The 13785-nt window shown below is 47.5% G+C and overlaps 1 protein-coding gene and 1 long non-coding RNA gene across 4 annotated transcripts in view; one reads left to right on the top strand and one right to left on the bottom strand.

Moving 5' to 3' along the window:
* The window catches only part of fbln2 (fibulin 2), a 36522-nt gene extending 24113 nt beyond the window's left edge, over positions 1-12409 (bottom strand). For both annotated transcript variants that reach the window (XM_035520291.1, XM_035520292.1), the window contains exon 1: positions 10561-12409. In XM_035520291.1, the coding sequence (XP_035376184.1) occupies positions 10561-12295 (1735 nt within the window). In that variant the 5' untranslated portion in view covers positions 12296-12409. The remainder of the gene's footprint in view (positions 1-10560) is intronic.
* Positions 936-5627, top strand: LOC113590016. Of its 2 annotated transcripts, XR_003412061.2 has the most exons (3): positions 936-1360; positions 3838-3909; positions 4157-5627. It is a non-coding gene; the product is annotated as an uncharacterized LOC113590016 (long non-coding RNA). The 2 variants fall into 2 exon arrangements; XR_004775361.1 differs by having other exon boundaries at positions 3838-5627.
* Positions 12410-13785: the final 1376 nt, after the last annotated feature.

Genomic DNA, 13785 nt, shown 5'->3' with positions numbered 1-13785 from the left:
GATGCAGCAGACCAGTGCAGGCTTTGTTTGTTGCTGCACAAACGCGCAGCAGGGGTCACGACTTGGGCGGGGGGTTCCAACATGAGTGGGTACCACCAGAGTAACAACAGCACACGCGAACGGTTCAGCGCTGAAAGTGTACGCTCACATCACAGACGTCACCTCCGGGCAAACCAGCTACCGTTTGCGTTAACTCTGCCTCCAGGCACGAAGACGTTTCAAAATCCGGTAAGGATCGCCCCGGCGGTTTATCGAGCGAGGTCTCTGATGACTAGAATACTTGTGTTGTTCTGCCATCTTTAGTCTGAAACGAAGCTATCCTTAAATATCCTTTTCCCAGCGCAGGCAAACAAGGGATGAATCTGCACGACTCCGTGGGAGCGGCTCCGGTGTGTAACGGCCGAGAGCCGATCTCGATCTCCCGAAGCCTGACTTTCAAATGGCGGCGTAAACACTCATTAACTAAGCGCCTCCAAAGACGATGGGAGACAGGGAACCTGTAACAGCTGCCTGGGTGGCATCAAGGCCGCTGAAACGCTCCCCGGGTGGAAACGGGCCTGCTGGCGTCAGAGCGGACGGCCCCTCAGCCTCTCCACTTCATGACTGATGCTCCTTTTTTTCCCTCCGTGCAAGTGTTGGCGGTTTTGATTTGTTTATTTCTTCCAGGGCGAATGCGAATGAGCTGATCTCAAACCCGACTCCGCCGAAGTCATTTTTACGAGACTGTAAACGCTGGAACGCTTGAGTAGTGGTTTGGGAAAAAAGAACGGGCGGAACAGTGTCTCTTTCTCTGCGCCGCCACGCTCCCGGTGAAGGATATCTCCCTACACAGCAAACGTTAGACTGGTTGTCACGGCTACTGTGTGACAAATAAACAGGGGGGGGGGGGGGGGGGGGCACTTCCTGAAACTGCAGCGCACAGCAGAGATCGGGAACGGTTACTACTGCACAGCATTATTTAGATGTTAGATGCAATTCCATCTACAGACTGACAGGAGAGAGGGGTGGGGTGGGGTTACTCCTCTGCCACCTGCTAAAACGCAGAGCCACCTGGAACGCCGTTGAACAACCATTTATTTAAGTGAAAGTGCTTAAACAAGCTTCCCAGAATGCTCGGCGCCGTGCATAACCCCAGGTCTCCGAGACCACTGTTGTTTAAAAGAGAAGCCGTGGCTCCCTCAGCGTGATTGGCAGAAACAAAGCCCTGGAGGTGTGACCTGCTCCGCAGTTCCACGGCCCACACAGGGAAAGCCCTGAGCCGGACGAGCCCACGCAGACGAAGCCAACCAGCTCGAAAGGGAAAGAGGAATAACTACCGTTTACACCACTGGGAATCTCTTTGTAAAAATATTCGTCAGAGGTAATTGCTCTTAGGCTAAACCTTAGTACAGCCCTCCTGCATGTCATAATCTCAAAACAAATATGCAACAGATTGCAAATACTTTATAAAATCCTGACTTTGGGAATGTACTGTATTGTCAACATGCGGCATATATTAGGTCGTCAGGTTTTCATATGAATTTTACTGTTAGGATGATTTCTACTGTTAGCCTTTCCAAGGCCTTGTCTTACAGCAAGCAGACTGGGGCTGGTCATGTGACCTACGGGGCTGCTGAGTGGGTCACTGCAGGGCACTCTGGGTTGTAGCACATGGCACCGCGCTGCCGATATACGACACTGTCAGGTCCTCGTCTGTGAGGTCAGCGCATGGTTTGGCATGTAGCAGGGAGAGATTTCAAACGGTCTGCTGCTCTCGCGCCAGCGCGCCACAATACGACCCACACCGCGCGTGCGACTGAACGGGGCTCCGACTAACTGGGCAGAAAGGTCGAAAAGCAGAGAGCTTGTAGGTGAGGGGTGGTGAGCAGTGGGATATCCACAGCTGACGTCCCAAAAGCCAGAATGTGTTCAGCGAGCGGCGCTTCATCCAGTGGATTTCCACCAAACTGACACACCCCCCCCGGCGGCCCTGAGCAGATTCTCTGTGACTATAATGCAGCGCAGTGGCAGTGGATCTTTCGTGCGTCCGAGTGGAGACAGCGTGGCGTTAAACGCTCACATGACCCAACGGATTCCCTGGACTTAGCTGGGGTCCCCTGGAGGCTCATTTGCAGAGCAGATGAGTGCGAAACAAAGCATTTTCAAAGAAAAACAACAGATCCTTAAAGTGATGAGATCAAAAGTACGACTGGAGGGGTTATGAATATCAATGTTTCATGTATGTGGGTGTAGATGTGTGTTTTAACCCGGTAAAATGGGGAGAATTTTGGCACTGGTCTCTTTGTACCACAACACATTTTAAACACTCATGCTTCGAACAAAAAGGTGACTAGACAAATTTAAGAGGGTAAAATGTTTTTATTTTCTTGGTGGGGGGTGTACTTATCAAAAAAACCCGAAACAAAACAAGAACCTCGTTAAGCTTTTTCAGTTTGGTCAGAATACCATTGCATAGCTTGCTGGAGTCGTGCGGTAATGTGATCTTTCGGAGATGGGAAGTTTATTGACTGTCACTGCCATGTTCTTGGACTAGCGTGACCCTGTTAACCAGTCCCTCTTCAGAGTGTGAGTGTGCACTCCTGAGAACAGATCAGTATCATGCATGAGGTCGTCTCTCAGCAACAGATGGGAATAAAACTCAAGGCACGTATTCAGTTTGAGTTTAACCTCTGGCTGCATACCAACAGCATATGAAATGTATGATTTTTGGAATGTCGTCCCAAGGGAAATTGGGACAGAATTTACAAAGTTAATACAACAAAGGCAAAAAAAAGCAAAAAACAAAGAAAAAATCACAGAATATTGCATGATAAAGCACAATAAGTCATAAATGGATATTTCCGTGTCTTCTCAAGATAATGCAATTAAATGCAGTTTAACGAACACAGTTCTTTATCAGTTCAGAATGCAGTCATTATGAACACTGCCTGGGGAAAAATATTCACCCCCATCCATGAAATCAGTCAGCAATCGATTCTGATTGGTCGTCGTTTCATCACCTCTGACCCCTGGGTAAAGGCAGGGTGATAAGTCAGCAGGAACCGACACTCAGGAAACCCCACGTTCACCTCAGGTTTCGAGAAACCAAAGCAGCATGTTCTGAAAGACCAGGAACACCAGACAACGACCCAGAAGTGACGAAACAGGGCAGTGTGCTATCAAGCAAAAACGTCCTCCTGCGAGACTGTAGTCTGCGAACACGGGTTACGGCCTCGCAGATCCGGCCTTAGCAGTGACAAATGGATCTCCACGCGCTAACGCACAGCCAATCCCAGCAAACAAACGTCCTGTGGACTGCATTATTCTGACTAAAGGTGACAGAGGGGTTTTAATGGTTTGCTATATTTCCAAATGCAATTTAGCGAAACGGGTCTGCTGCGCACTTCTCCGCGTCCGAGCAGGACACTCGAAACCTTGCATTTGATAAACCGAACCTCTCGGTTCGTTGCTCTGAACGAGGGCTCGAAGGTTTTTCATTTCAAATGAGCGAGCCAAATTGTCCTTTGTCCAAGAATGAAAATCGATTTTTTAATTTTTTTTTAAACAACAAATTAGCAGACCTCCCAAAATTACAGCTCGTATGCTGCCTGGTCCACAAATGCGGATGTGAAAAAGAATAAGGACAACTTGGGCTTTTGCAGCTCAGCCGCAAAACTTTAAAAGACAGTGTGTCATACAAAACGGAATAATATCAAAGAAAAATGCAGAACAAATACCACAAAGGGCAAGGCAGTATATACAAGACTGGTGTGGAAGTAACAAGCCACAGTGGTAGTTGGCTCTTGTCGGTCTTTAATCCGTTTTGGCTGGTTTCAACACTGCCTTTCCTTTCTCTAGTTACCAATCCGTCTGTCTTCACCTGTTGACATCCACGCTCCGAAACGAGCTGTCCGTCACAGCGCTTCCTGTGTAAGCATTCCGAATCCTCTTTTCTCATTATCCTGGTCTGATGCATCCCAGTTCAATTTGAATAAGACTCAACTTCTCAGTTCAACCAAATGAAATCCCTCAGCCATTCCCAACAGTGTTAATTAAGCCCACTACAGAACATAACTGATTAATTAGTGTTAATTAATACAGACACAAAACCTGTTTCCCACAGAAAAAGAACATTCCAGTTTTCTGTTTTAACCGCGTGCCGTGCCTTTGTTTTAAGTGACCCCCTGTATGCATCCGGTCTCCAGACTCCCATCAAGCCAATCACGTCTGGTAATCCATCACCGGCAGACGCATGTCGGCTCAGACACTGTACACGAGGACCCTCCTGGCAGAGAGGCTACGGAAGCCAGGGTGAGGATGTCTGGGTTTCATGCAACTGCTTTCATACTTCAAAGCATATGACATCCACAGCTGTAGTTTCCCATCCTCCCTAATTTCAAACTAAACCTTTGTCTCTTGCCAGGTACATCATCAAAGCAAAAAATATTGTTTTGAAAGTTTGCTTAATAAGTAGATTCAGATGCCATAATCACGCTATTTGAACCATGTATGTAATGGTTCTTATAATAGCCGGCCAGGATATTTAATACAGTATTTTAGAATGTTATGCTCTGTATTGCTGTTGTTTTGGAGATGGAAGGACCCCATAGCCTCTCTGTCAAAGGGTCAGAAACTCTTGATCATGTTATGCTTTGTTTCTTGGGACTGTCCACGTGTCGGCCGTCCTGCTGCTAGCAGGTCAGACGCAGCCGTTGGCTAAGCCGTCTGGAAGATCGCCAACGGCAGCTCACTCAGGAAACGCTACGGCGCGGACAGGGCTGTGGAGACGTGGACATGGGTCAGGATGATTGTACGCCAAGCTCCGGTTGTGGCACAGCTTACGTTTTCACAGCACACAGGATAAGTCACATCACTGGGGGAAACCAACGGGTTCGGGCGTGTTAGCCTCAACTTCTACTAAAAGGCTTATATGAGCTTTCTGAGGACAGAGATTAGACTTGGTGTTGTGATATCAGAGTTCTTTAATTGGGAACTTTGACTCCTAATAATTTCTTTCCAAACATCCCCTCCCAAACAAACTCTCCCTCTCTCATTCCCTCTCTCTCTCTCTGTTTCTCTGCATTGCAGCGAGATCTTTCTTGAGACTGCTATTGTTTCACATATTTATAAAAGATCTATATCTTAATGCCCTGAGAAACACAAGCGTGCTTGTTGATTGAAGAGCACATTCCTAGTAGCAGTCAAAGCCCTTAATGAGCACCTCCCCATTATAACTCTCCCAAACGGGGCTTCTCGCCCAGTAAACCAGGGGCTTCAGAGAGCAGCAAGCACTTAACAAGGCTGCCTGTGTTCTCTGTGAGTAAACAAGCAACAGGGCTAATGGCGTCAGGACAATAGGTGGAAGGCGCTTGGCTATTCATCTTACTGTACTTGGAGATAAGCTGAGAGACTCCGGTGGGTCAAAGGATAGAACAGAAACCAGTTATGTGGTTGGTGTAGTTTAGTTGGGGACTGGGGTTCAGTCCGTCTGATCGTCTGGTCAAATGCACCATGTTATGCCAGTAAGAGTCCTGCTCTGGTTAAGGGCATCTGGCAAATGTCATAAGCGAGGTCTCCAGAGTTATGGCAAGTGTGAGTTGAGTTATTAATCTTGGTTAATAAAGACAGCACATTTGAGCCTGGACACAGGCCTCTTTGTCTGCAATTTATTGGATTGTGTAAACTGTAATTCATCTAAACGCTAAGAGAACAGCCAGCATGAGACAAGGAGCGCAACACAACACACATTCGTGTGCTTCATTGTGTGTCTGCAGCATATAACTAGGAATTATTTTCATTTGGCCATAAGACTAATTTGAACTTGTTAACCTTTTAATCACGGCCTTTCGTGGTTAGCTAGTTGTAGAGCAAATCATTATTTCTACCATCACTGCACAGCTTTAATTACGAGCAAACCCATCCACAGGGCAACTTATATTCTCAATGTAATAAGAAATATTCAAATCATATTTTGTTGCCTCAATTTACACATGTATGACTATTCAGAAGCAGCAATGTGACAGAAAATAGAAAAAAATGAAATGACAGGGTGTTGAGGATTGCGACCCAATATGACTGGTGTGCTTAGATATCCATGCATAAAAGCTGTACATATGAGCTGGCCTACCCTGGGCTGGGATATCCACACATAGGAGCCGCAGAAATAGGTCACTACAAAGTTAAGCTATCAGCTGAGATGAGAGAATTATTCCACCAGCTCCTATTTCCGAGAGAGACTGGACAAACTAGGAGGACATTCTGAGCGGAGAGGCAACGAAACGCAATAATATTCCACAACTTCTCAAGAAGGTAATACACCAAGTCTGCTTCTGGCCCAAAGCCAGCCATCCTGCCAGTGGGGCAGTGTTTCCCTTGGCCTCGGCTCAAGAGAATTTGCAACGTTTTCAAGGCCAGACAGCACGATTCAGTTGATTCTCTGTTGTTAGCGTACGGGTGTCCAGTCTAGGAGCACGGTGTTGCTGTCCAAGCAGTGACCCTGGGGCGAGAAGGAACCGGGGTGTCGTGCGTGTCGTACCTGCTTTCATGGTTAGAAGGGAAGGTGTTTCAGCACCTCAGGGCCCGCAATGGGACGGAGGCGTACTGCAGCTGGGGCGATGGTGGAGCGCCCAGACGCGGCGAAGAGCGAAGGAAGCCCTTCGTGTGATGTGCTGTTTTCACAACCATGTAAATCTGTCACAGGATGTAAACTGGTCTCACTGCCGCAGCTACGCAGAAGGCTTAGACGCTCCTTGCATGGGAGCACATTATCACAATATGAAGGCAATTCAACAGGTGATTAAACGCAGAAACCCGTTTTAAATTCAAATTGACCCCAGGCCAAACTCCCTTTCCCACCCAGTGAGGTCGACAGTGAGCTCAAGGCTGTGTGGAGCAGGCTGTCCAGGCCTGTCCAACATCAACCGTAATGTTGGAAATACAATACTACTCGAGACCGGACCACGGCAAGAGTCCAGAAATGGGGAGGGGGGGTGTATTTGAGAATAAACTGTGACAATCCTGCAATATTTGTCACGAGCAAGGAACCGCACTGCATCGACGCGGTGACTTAGACATGCTGCTTTGAACACGTATGTTTTCGAACGGACAGTGTCACTGTGCGCTGCGCTGGTGAACATAATATATGGGGTCCTTTTAAAGCCCTGAGGAAAGATATTTCATTATTTATACCCACATGATTCAACATAAGGGTCCATCTCATCCCCACTCTCTGAGAATAGACCTATAGTCACTTGCAGTAGAGGTTCTTGTAGCTCTAATAGTACATTTAGGTCTCACAGTACAGGTAGGCCTGCTAGTACAGGTACATACAATGGTACAGGTAGGTCTGATATTACAGGTAGACCTAAATGTACAAGTAGGTCTGATATTACAGATTAGTCTAATGATACTCTTAGGCCTTATAGTACAGGTAGGTCTGATAGCACGAGTAGGTCTAATACTGACATAATCACAACTGTTATCTGTGAAACACAGATTGCATCCAGGGTGACTAATACGACAACCAAAACAAATATCCTTGGTACAGATGTCAAAAGGGAACATTACCAATATTTTGTGGAAATATTCAACTGTTTCAAAGTTTCAAAAAGTGTCACAAATACATGTATCATGTAAGCGTTGCTCCATTTCATGCTTAGCTGCAAGCAGGTCCACCATACAGTAAAAAGCAGCATGTGTGCTTTTCTCCGGTAGTATGTTAACGGTTGCAGTGTGTTTGAACCTCCAAATGTACTATGCGGAAGCTTTAATCCTGTCCGGATCCCGAGGGCGCTCGGGACAGTTCCCTGTTCCCAGGACTGCCAAAAGTTTGCCTCACACATCAATCCGCGTCGACAGTTTCCCCATGGATTGGAGTCCAACTTTTCGGAAGAATCGTTCATCAGGGAGGCTTGACACACACCACTGTCCATGTCCTCCCCGAATAAATCTTCTTTTTCAGTTCTAATAAAAAGGAGGCAGCATGTTGCAATAAGGACAGTTTATCTTTCCATTTTGTGCATGGGTTTGGAAGTTTAAAATCACTAAATGAATGTCACTCATGCATGCTTAATGCAACCCAGTAGACACAGCACTGTCTGAGGTTGACACACTGTCCACATTTTATTTATTTATTTATTTATTTTTTTGCATAGAGCGAAAAAGTATCAAAGAATCTCTTTAAAATGTAGCGGTACGTGGGTGGCTTCATGTAAGGCATCTGATCACATGAACGGTAGAGCGCCCGTTTCTGCCGCCGTGCAAGCGGGTGAGTCACCTGAACAAACTGCCGAGTAGAAAAACTCAAACTGGCTCCTACCTGAATTCTGCAGTTCACGCCGCACTAAGTGCCAGGCTTGGGATAATCAGCTCTCCCAACGAAGCCCTCTCGTTATCATCTACGTACAGCAGGCCGTCTGTTACCTGCTTTTCACTTTAGTCTGTCAGTGGTGGCAGAACTGGAATGGTGTCTGAAAATGACTTATATTGTGTAAAATACTTTTCCCACAGTTAAGATGGCTCACAGAATCACTCTGCCATATCATGGTTACAGTAATGACGTATTGTTCGGCGTTAATTGTGGTTCAAAGAATCACTCTCTCATATCTTGGTCACAGTAATGACGTATTGTTCAGTGTTAATTGTGGTTCAAAGAACCAGTCTGTCATATCACGGTTACAGTAATGACGTATTGTTTGGCGTTAATTGTGGTTCAAAGAATCACTCTCTCATATCTTGGTCACAGTAATGACGTATTGTTCGGCGTTAATTGTGGTTCAAAGAACCAGTCTGTCATATCTGGGTTACAGTAATGACGTATTGTTCAGTGTTAATTGTGGTTCAAAGAACCAGTCTGTCGTCTCCTGTAACTTACAGTAATAACACGTGTCTTCCAAATGCAGGAAACAAGCTCTTACATGTTCTACCAGTTCATCATGTACTATTAATGTGAAATTGCGACCTCAGACTTGGTCCTCAATCATGTCCGTCATCCATGATTCACAAGGCATTGCTGACAAACTGGACATATCACCCAGAGCACTCTGTAGCTGGTGCAAATTCGGGGCATGTTTCTTGTGACCATACATGAGCGTAACGATAAACAGCTGGGCTGCCTTGCAGCATCTGTGTTATCAGTGCGATAAAAAGCTTTCTCCTCGCACTGCTATCTGACATATAGGAGGTGGAGAAGCTACCTGTCATGAGCCCCGAGTGCTGCTATTCTGAGAGAGCCCTTTGGTTGAGGCATAGCCCATTGCACACAACAGGATAACGAGAGTTCTCCTACTTATCTGGCCCAACACGGAATGTGCGTTCTGGGTCCAAGACACCCCTCAGCACTGACCTAGGGCAGTTCTCTCTCTCTCTAAAAACCCCTTGCAATCAAACCTTGACCACGAAGGGGAAATGTAGAACTGATCTTAAATCAGCATGCTACCTACACCAGACGTGCAGGGCCGGCACCTCCAGGTGCTCACACACAATTAGTTGACCTTTTCATCTAAATGAGATATACGACCGCGCAGCTGTAATGCTGAAATAATGGAAAGGCTGGCTCTGATTAGCTGAAATGCCAGACAGTAATTAAAAAAGCAGCAAACAGAGGACACACTGAATCGTCAGAGTGACACATTTTCGAAAGCTGTGTCAATACTGCATAGTTCTATTTGAGAAGGGATTAAACACAGAAACCACTCATTGTGTTCAGCAGCGTAGCACCTCAGAAAGAAAAAAAAAAACACAGGAAACTTGAGCTAACTTGATTTACGTCAGTGATGATATTTTCCACTGTTGGCAAGGGTTTATGGGTGTGAATCTAAATCCACCCTGATGCCACATTCTGTGTCATGTTCACAGTTTTATTTGGAAAAAGACAAAGTGCAGAGGTCCCCTCGCGCCCTCGCTGAACTGTTCCGTTAAACAGTTTCACAGATGCGGTTCGAGTCTAAACTAATTTCACGAGCTGATCGTATAAACGCTACTCAGGCACGCACCGCTTTGCAGCCTAGGGTGCAGTTACAAGTCTTGGCATCCTGTGCTAATAGAGTCTTAGAGCTCACTAGACGATACAAGGGTGCTTTGTTGCGCGAGGGATTGTGTTAATTTGTCTGGGAAGAGCGAGGAGGATGTGTTCAACGGGGAGGTGCGTTGTTGAATATTTGTGCTCGCCGATCCCACTGTCGAATGCTTGCGCTCGCTCTCAAATTTCCAGTAAAAAGTCAACAGGCGTTAAAGTGCCAAAATCAATTACGGAAGGCGAAAACGGTGTTCGCGCGTGCTGTGAAATCACAGCAAAGTGTTTTGCGGTAGAGGTGTCGTGTTAGCTGCGAAAGCAAGTCATCGCGGCCTTTGTGAGAAAGGCCCATTTTGATCGGCGACACTCTGCGCTCCGCAGCGTCGCCGTTGTAAGCGTGCAGCCACAGCTGTTAGTGGGATCAGGCTCGACTGTGGCGTGCCGTGCCTGGTCAACGTCAACCGTCGGTCAAAGCACATTAAAACCGATCTCGAGGTCCGAACAAGGCCCAGATGCACGTGCGTGGCTCGGAGCAGTTGTTAGGGAAAACAAAGCGCTTGTGTACTCACCCTCATGGCCTTTGGGAAAGGAGCCGAGGTGGTGTTCTTTCTCTTCCCTCTCCACCTCCTCCTCCGCTCCCACGTGGAATGGGCCCAGGGTCTTGTCCTCCAGTGGTTGGCTGGTTGGGCTGAATCTCATGGTAGGGGCCGTGGAGGACCCCGGCGTCCCTTCAATCTCGACCCTCCTCCACGCCGAACGGACGGGGCCTCTGCCCGAGTCGCTTTCCGTCTTGGCCTCTAAACTGCTAACGGTGGTTTCTTCCCATTTGTCATCCATCCGGTCGTCCTCGGGATTCCTGCCGCTGTCTGTGACATCGTTTGACGGCACCGTAGTCAAGGTCATACTGACCTCATCTCTGCGCCAGACGGAATCAGCTCCGGCATCCGGCTCGAGCGGCAGAGTCCGTTCTGCCCAAACACTGCGGTCGGTCGGGGGCCACGGTGCCGTGGCCTCTGTCTCCCATAGACGAGGTGGGGTTTGAGTTGTCGCTGCCGGAGAGGGCGTGAACGCGTCAGTGTATGCGATGTGCTCGTAGTCAGACCCGCCACTATCCGCGGTCTCTTTGGGAATGGCGAAGCCCTCAAACTCTGTGTTCTTTTCTTCTGGGACATTGTTGTCAGTGTTGACTTTATAAAGGCTAAAACTCTGGGTATCTCCGTGAACAGAGAATTCCTCGTTATCTGCATTCGCTCTGTAAATTGGAAATTGATCCTCATTTGTGCTGTCTTCGGAAATGTTTAACGCATCTTTTTTGAGGGTGTTGTTGTGAAACTCGTATCTTGTCCCACCAGTCGTTTCTTTACTGTCCAGGAGAGCCAAAATGGAGCCGTCTTGTAACGGAAACGGCTGCCTGTTTGGGGTCAGCTTGTGAACTCCGAATCTTTCTTTTAGCTCCTGCTTGGCACCCTCACGGAAAGCTCGACCAGCAGGAATGTTTTCTGCATGAGGTGCCGGAACAATGGAGGACCCCGTGGGAGAGACGAGGTCGCGCGAAGACGGCTCAAAGGAATCTGTAGTAGTGTAGTCGTAGTCATCTTCCTCCCCTTCTTCCTCTTCCTCCTCCTCATCACCAATGTGGGTTGGGCTCAGATTGAAAGGAGGCAGCTTGTCTGCGTGCAACAGTGCAAATGGTTTGGAGAAGGACCCTTGACGGTCGAGGACGTGCCGGATGGGATCACTGGTACCCCTCCAGGCTGGACTCTCCTCCGTGGAGGTGGTGAGCGTGGGTTTGTGGGTTCTCCGTGGGTCACAGTCAGGGATCGGGTAGCACATTAGTTTCCCGCCATCGTTGGGGCAGTGGCAGACTTGGCAGGGGTCCACGCGGAAGGAATGCCCGGCCTCGTACTGCTGCGCCATGTGGGTGCAGCCAATCCGCTTGCACTGCGCACACCCATCCGTGGGCTCCAAGACCTCAATGCAGTTAGCAGGCAGCTCCGGGCACGGAATGAAATGGCAGCCGATCCTTCCGCCCCCCTGCGGGCAAGAGCACTCCGTGCTTCCGAAATCTACGAAGTAGGACTCTCCCTCAGGCACTCGGCCATTCTGGAAGCCGGCGTGCATGCAGTCGTAGTACTGGTAGCCCTCGCAGCTGCAGCCGATCTGTAAGCAAGTGGGGCAGCAGACGTTGGTCTCCAGAAGCTGCTCGATACAGTTGTGAAGGACGGGGCAGTCCACCCCGGTGCAATCCTGCTGGCACAGACAGCCACTGATGCACAGCAGGAGCAGCAACCTCAGCAGGTCCATCCTGACCAGCCGCTTCCTGGTCAGCCTGGCGCTGACTTTGGAGGGTCTCGGCTGAGCTTTCTGCAGCCCGCAAAGAACGGGCGGAAGGTTGCCTCCTGTCCCAGAAACCACCGGTGGTCAGAAGAGCCTAGGGGAGAGTGAGAGAGAGAGAGAGAGATAGACAGAGAGAGAGAGATAAACAGAGAGAGAGAGACAGAGAGCGAGAGAGAGAGAGAGCTAGACAGAGTGAGAGATGGACAGCGAGATAGAGAGAGAGAGATAGACAGAGAGAGAGACAGAGAGTGATAGAGAGAGAGATGAACAGAGCAAGATAGACAGAGATAGAGAGATGAAGAGTGAGAGAGACAGAGACAGAGCAATATAGACAGAAAGAGAGAGTCAGAGAGAGAGAGTTGAACAGAGTGAGACAGAGAGCGAGATAAAGAGAATTGAACAGAGCAAGACAGAAAAATAGATAGATAGATAGAGAGAGAGAGAGGGAGGGAGCAGAAGGCCAGTTAGGAAGGGTGCTCCAGATGTCCTGTGGTGCTCTTTGACCCAGTCTAGAGTTCTGGATTAAAAACCAACATCTGGCTTCCTAGTTGAGCTCAGCCTCTTAAAGTCCATCCCAAGACTTACAACCACAGGGCTGTTCCATCCTGACGTCATGAGCAAATTTCCCCATAATCACTCAACTGTATGCATGGCAGAGGACTGAATTTAGTGCCATTAATGTGCCCCTCGATACGGGCAGTGAATGTTTTTCGAAGAATAATTGTTTTTCATTATTTTTTGCTAACAAGAGTACTAAGCCTTGCGACAGGAGTATACTGACATTAGTATTAAACTGAATTATGCATGCATTCGCTTATTTTATGCAGTTTGCCTGGCTATTCATTGCGCAGCTGTGATTTTTCTCTACCGTGCACTGCAGTCATTGAAACTGTGTTATGAAAGAGGTCTTTAGGGCCAGTGCCCCTTATTACTGGCGTTCAGCTCCAGATGGTTTCTGCTGAGTGAACATTGCGTGAACTTAAGCCCAAGCAATTTGCTGATGAGGTGTTATGTGGCTCTTTAATGCAATGTAGTACTTCTGCAAGAGCCGGAGTCTTTCTTTTCTGAACAAGTGAAAACCACAGTAAGTGAAGTTATAGACCGCCATTAAAAAATGCATACCAATGCAAACCATCATTTCTTTTTTTTCCGGTTCATTATTTAAGTTTGTTCTTTCTGTTGGAAGTGTCTGGTAAATTGCTTTTGCCCTGAAAGCCCTACTGCCGGAATCAACTTTTGCGCAGGTTCTGTTTGCTTTGGAGATCTTTTGAGTCCTTACGGAATTGAACCTTCAGATTTCACTACAGATGAAGGTAAACGCTCTTTGAGTTTCCAAAGCTCGCATTAGCTCTAAAACGCCTCGAAGTCTGGGCTGTGAAAGTTATTTAAAACATTTTGAAATGTTTTATATATATATATATATATATATATATATATATATATATATATATATATAT

The sequence above is a fragment of the Electrophorus electricus genome, chromosome 20, assembly GCF_013358815.1.
Source record: "Electrophorus electricus isolate fEleEle1 chromosome 20, fEleEle1.pri, whole genome shotgun sequence".
Taxonomy (NCBI): Eukaryota; Metazoa; Chordata; class Actinopteri; order Gymnotiformes; family Gymnotidae; genus Electrophorus; species Electrophorus electricus.
This window is presented reverse-complemented; position numbering and strand designations above follow the sequence as displayed.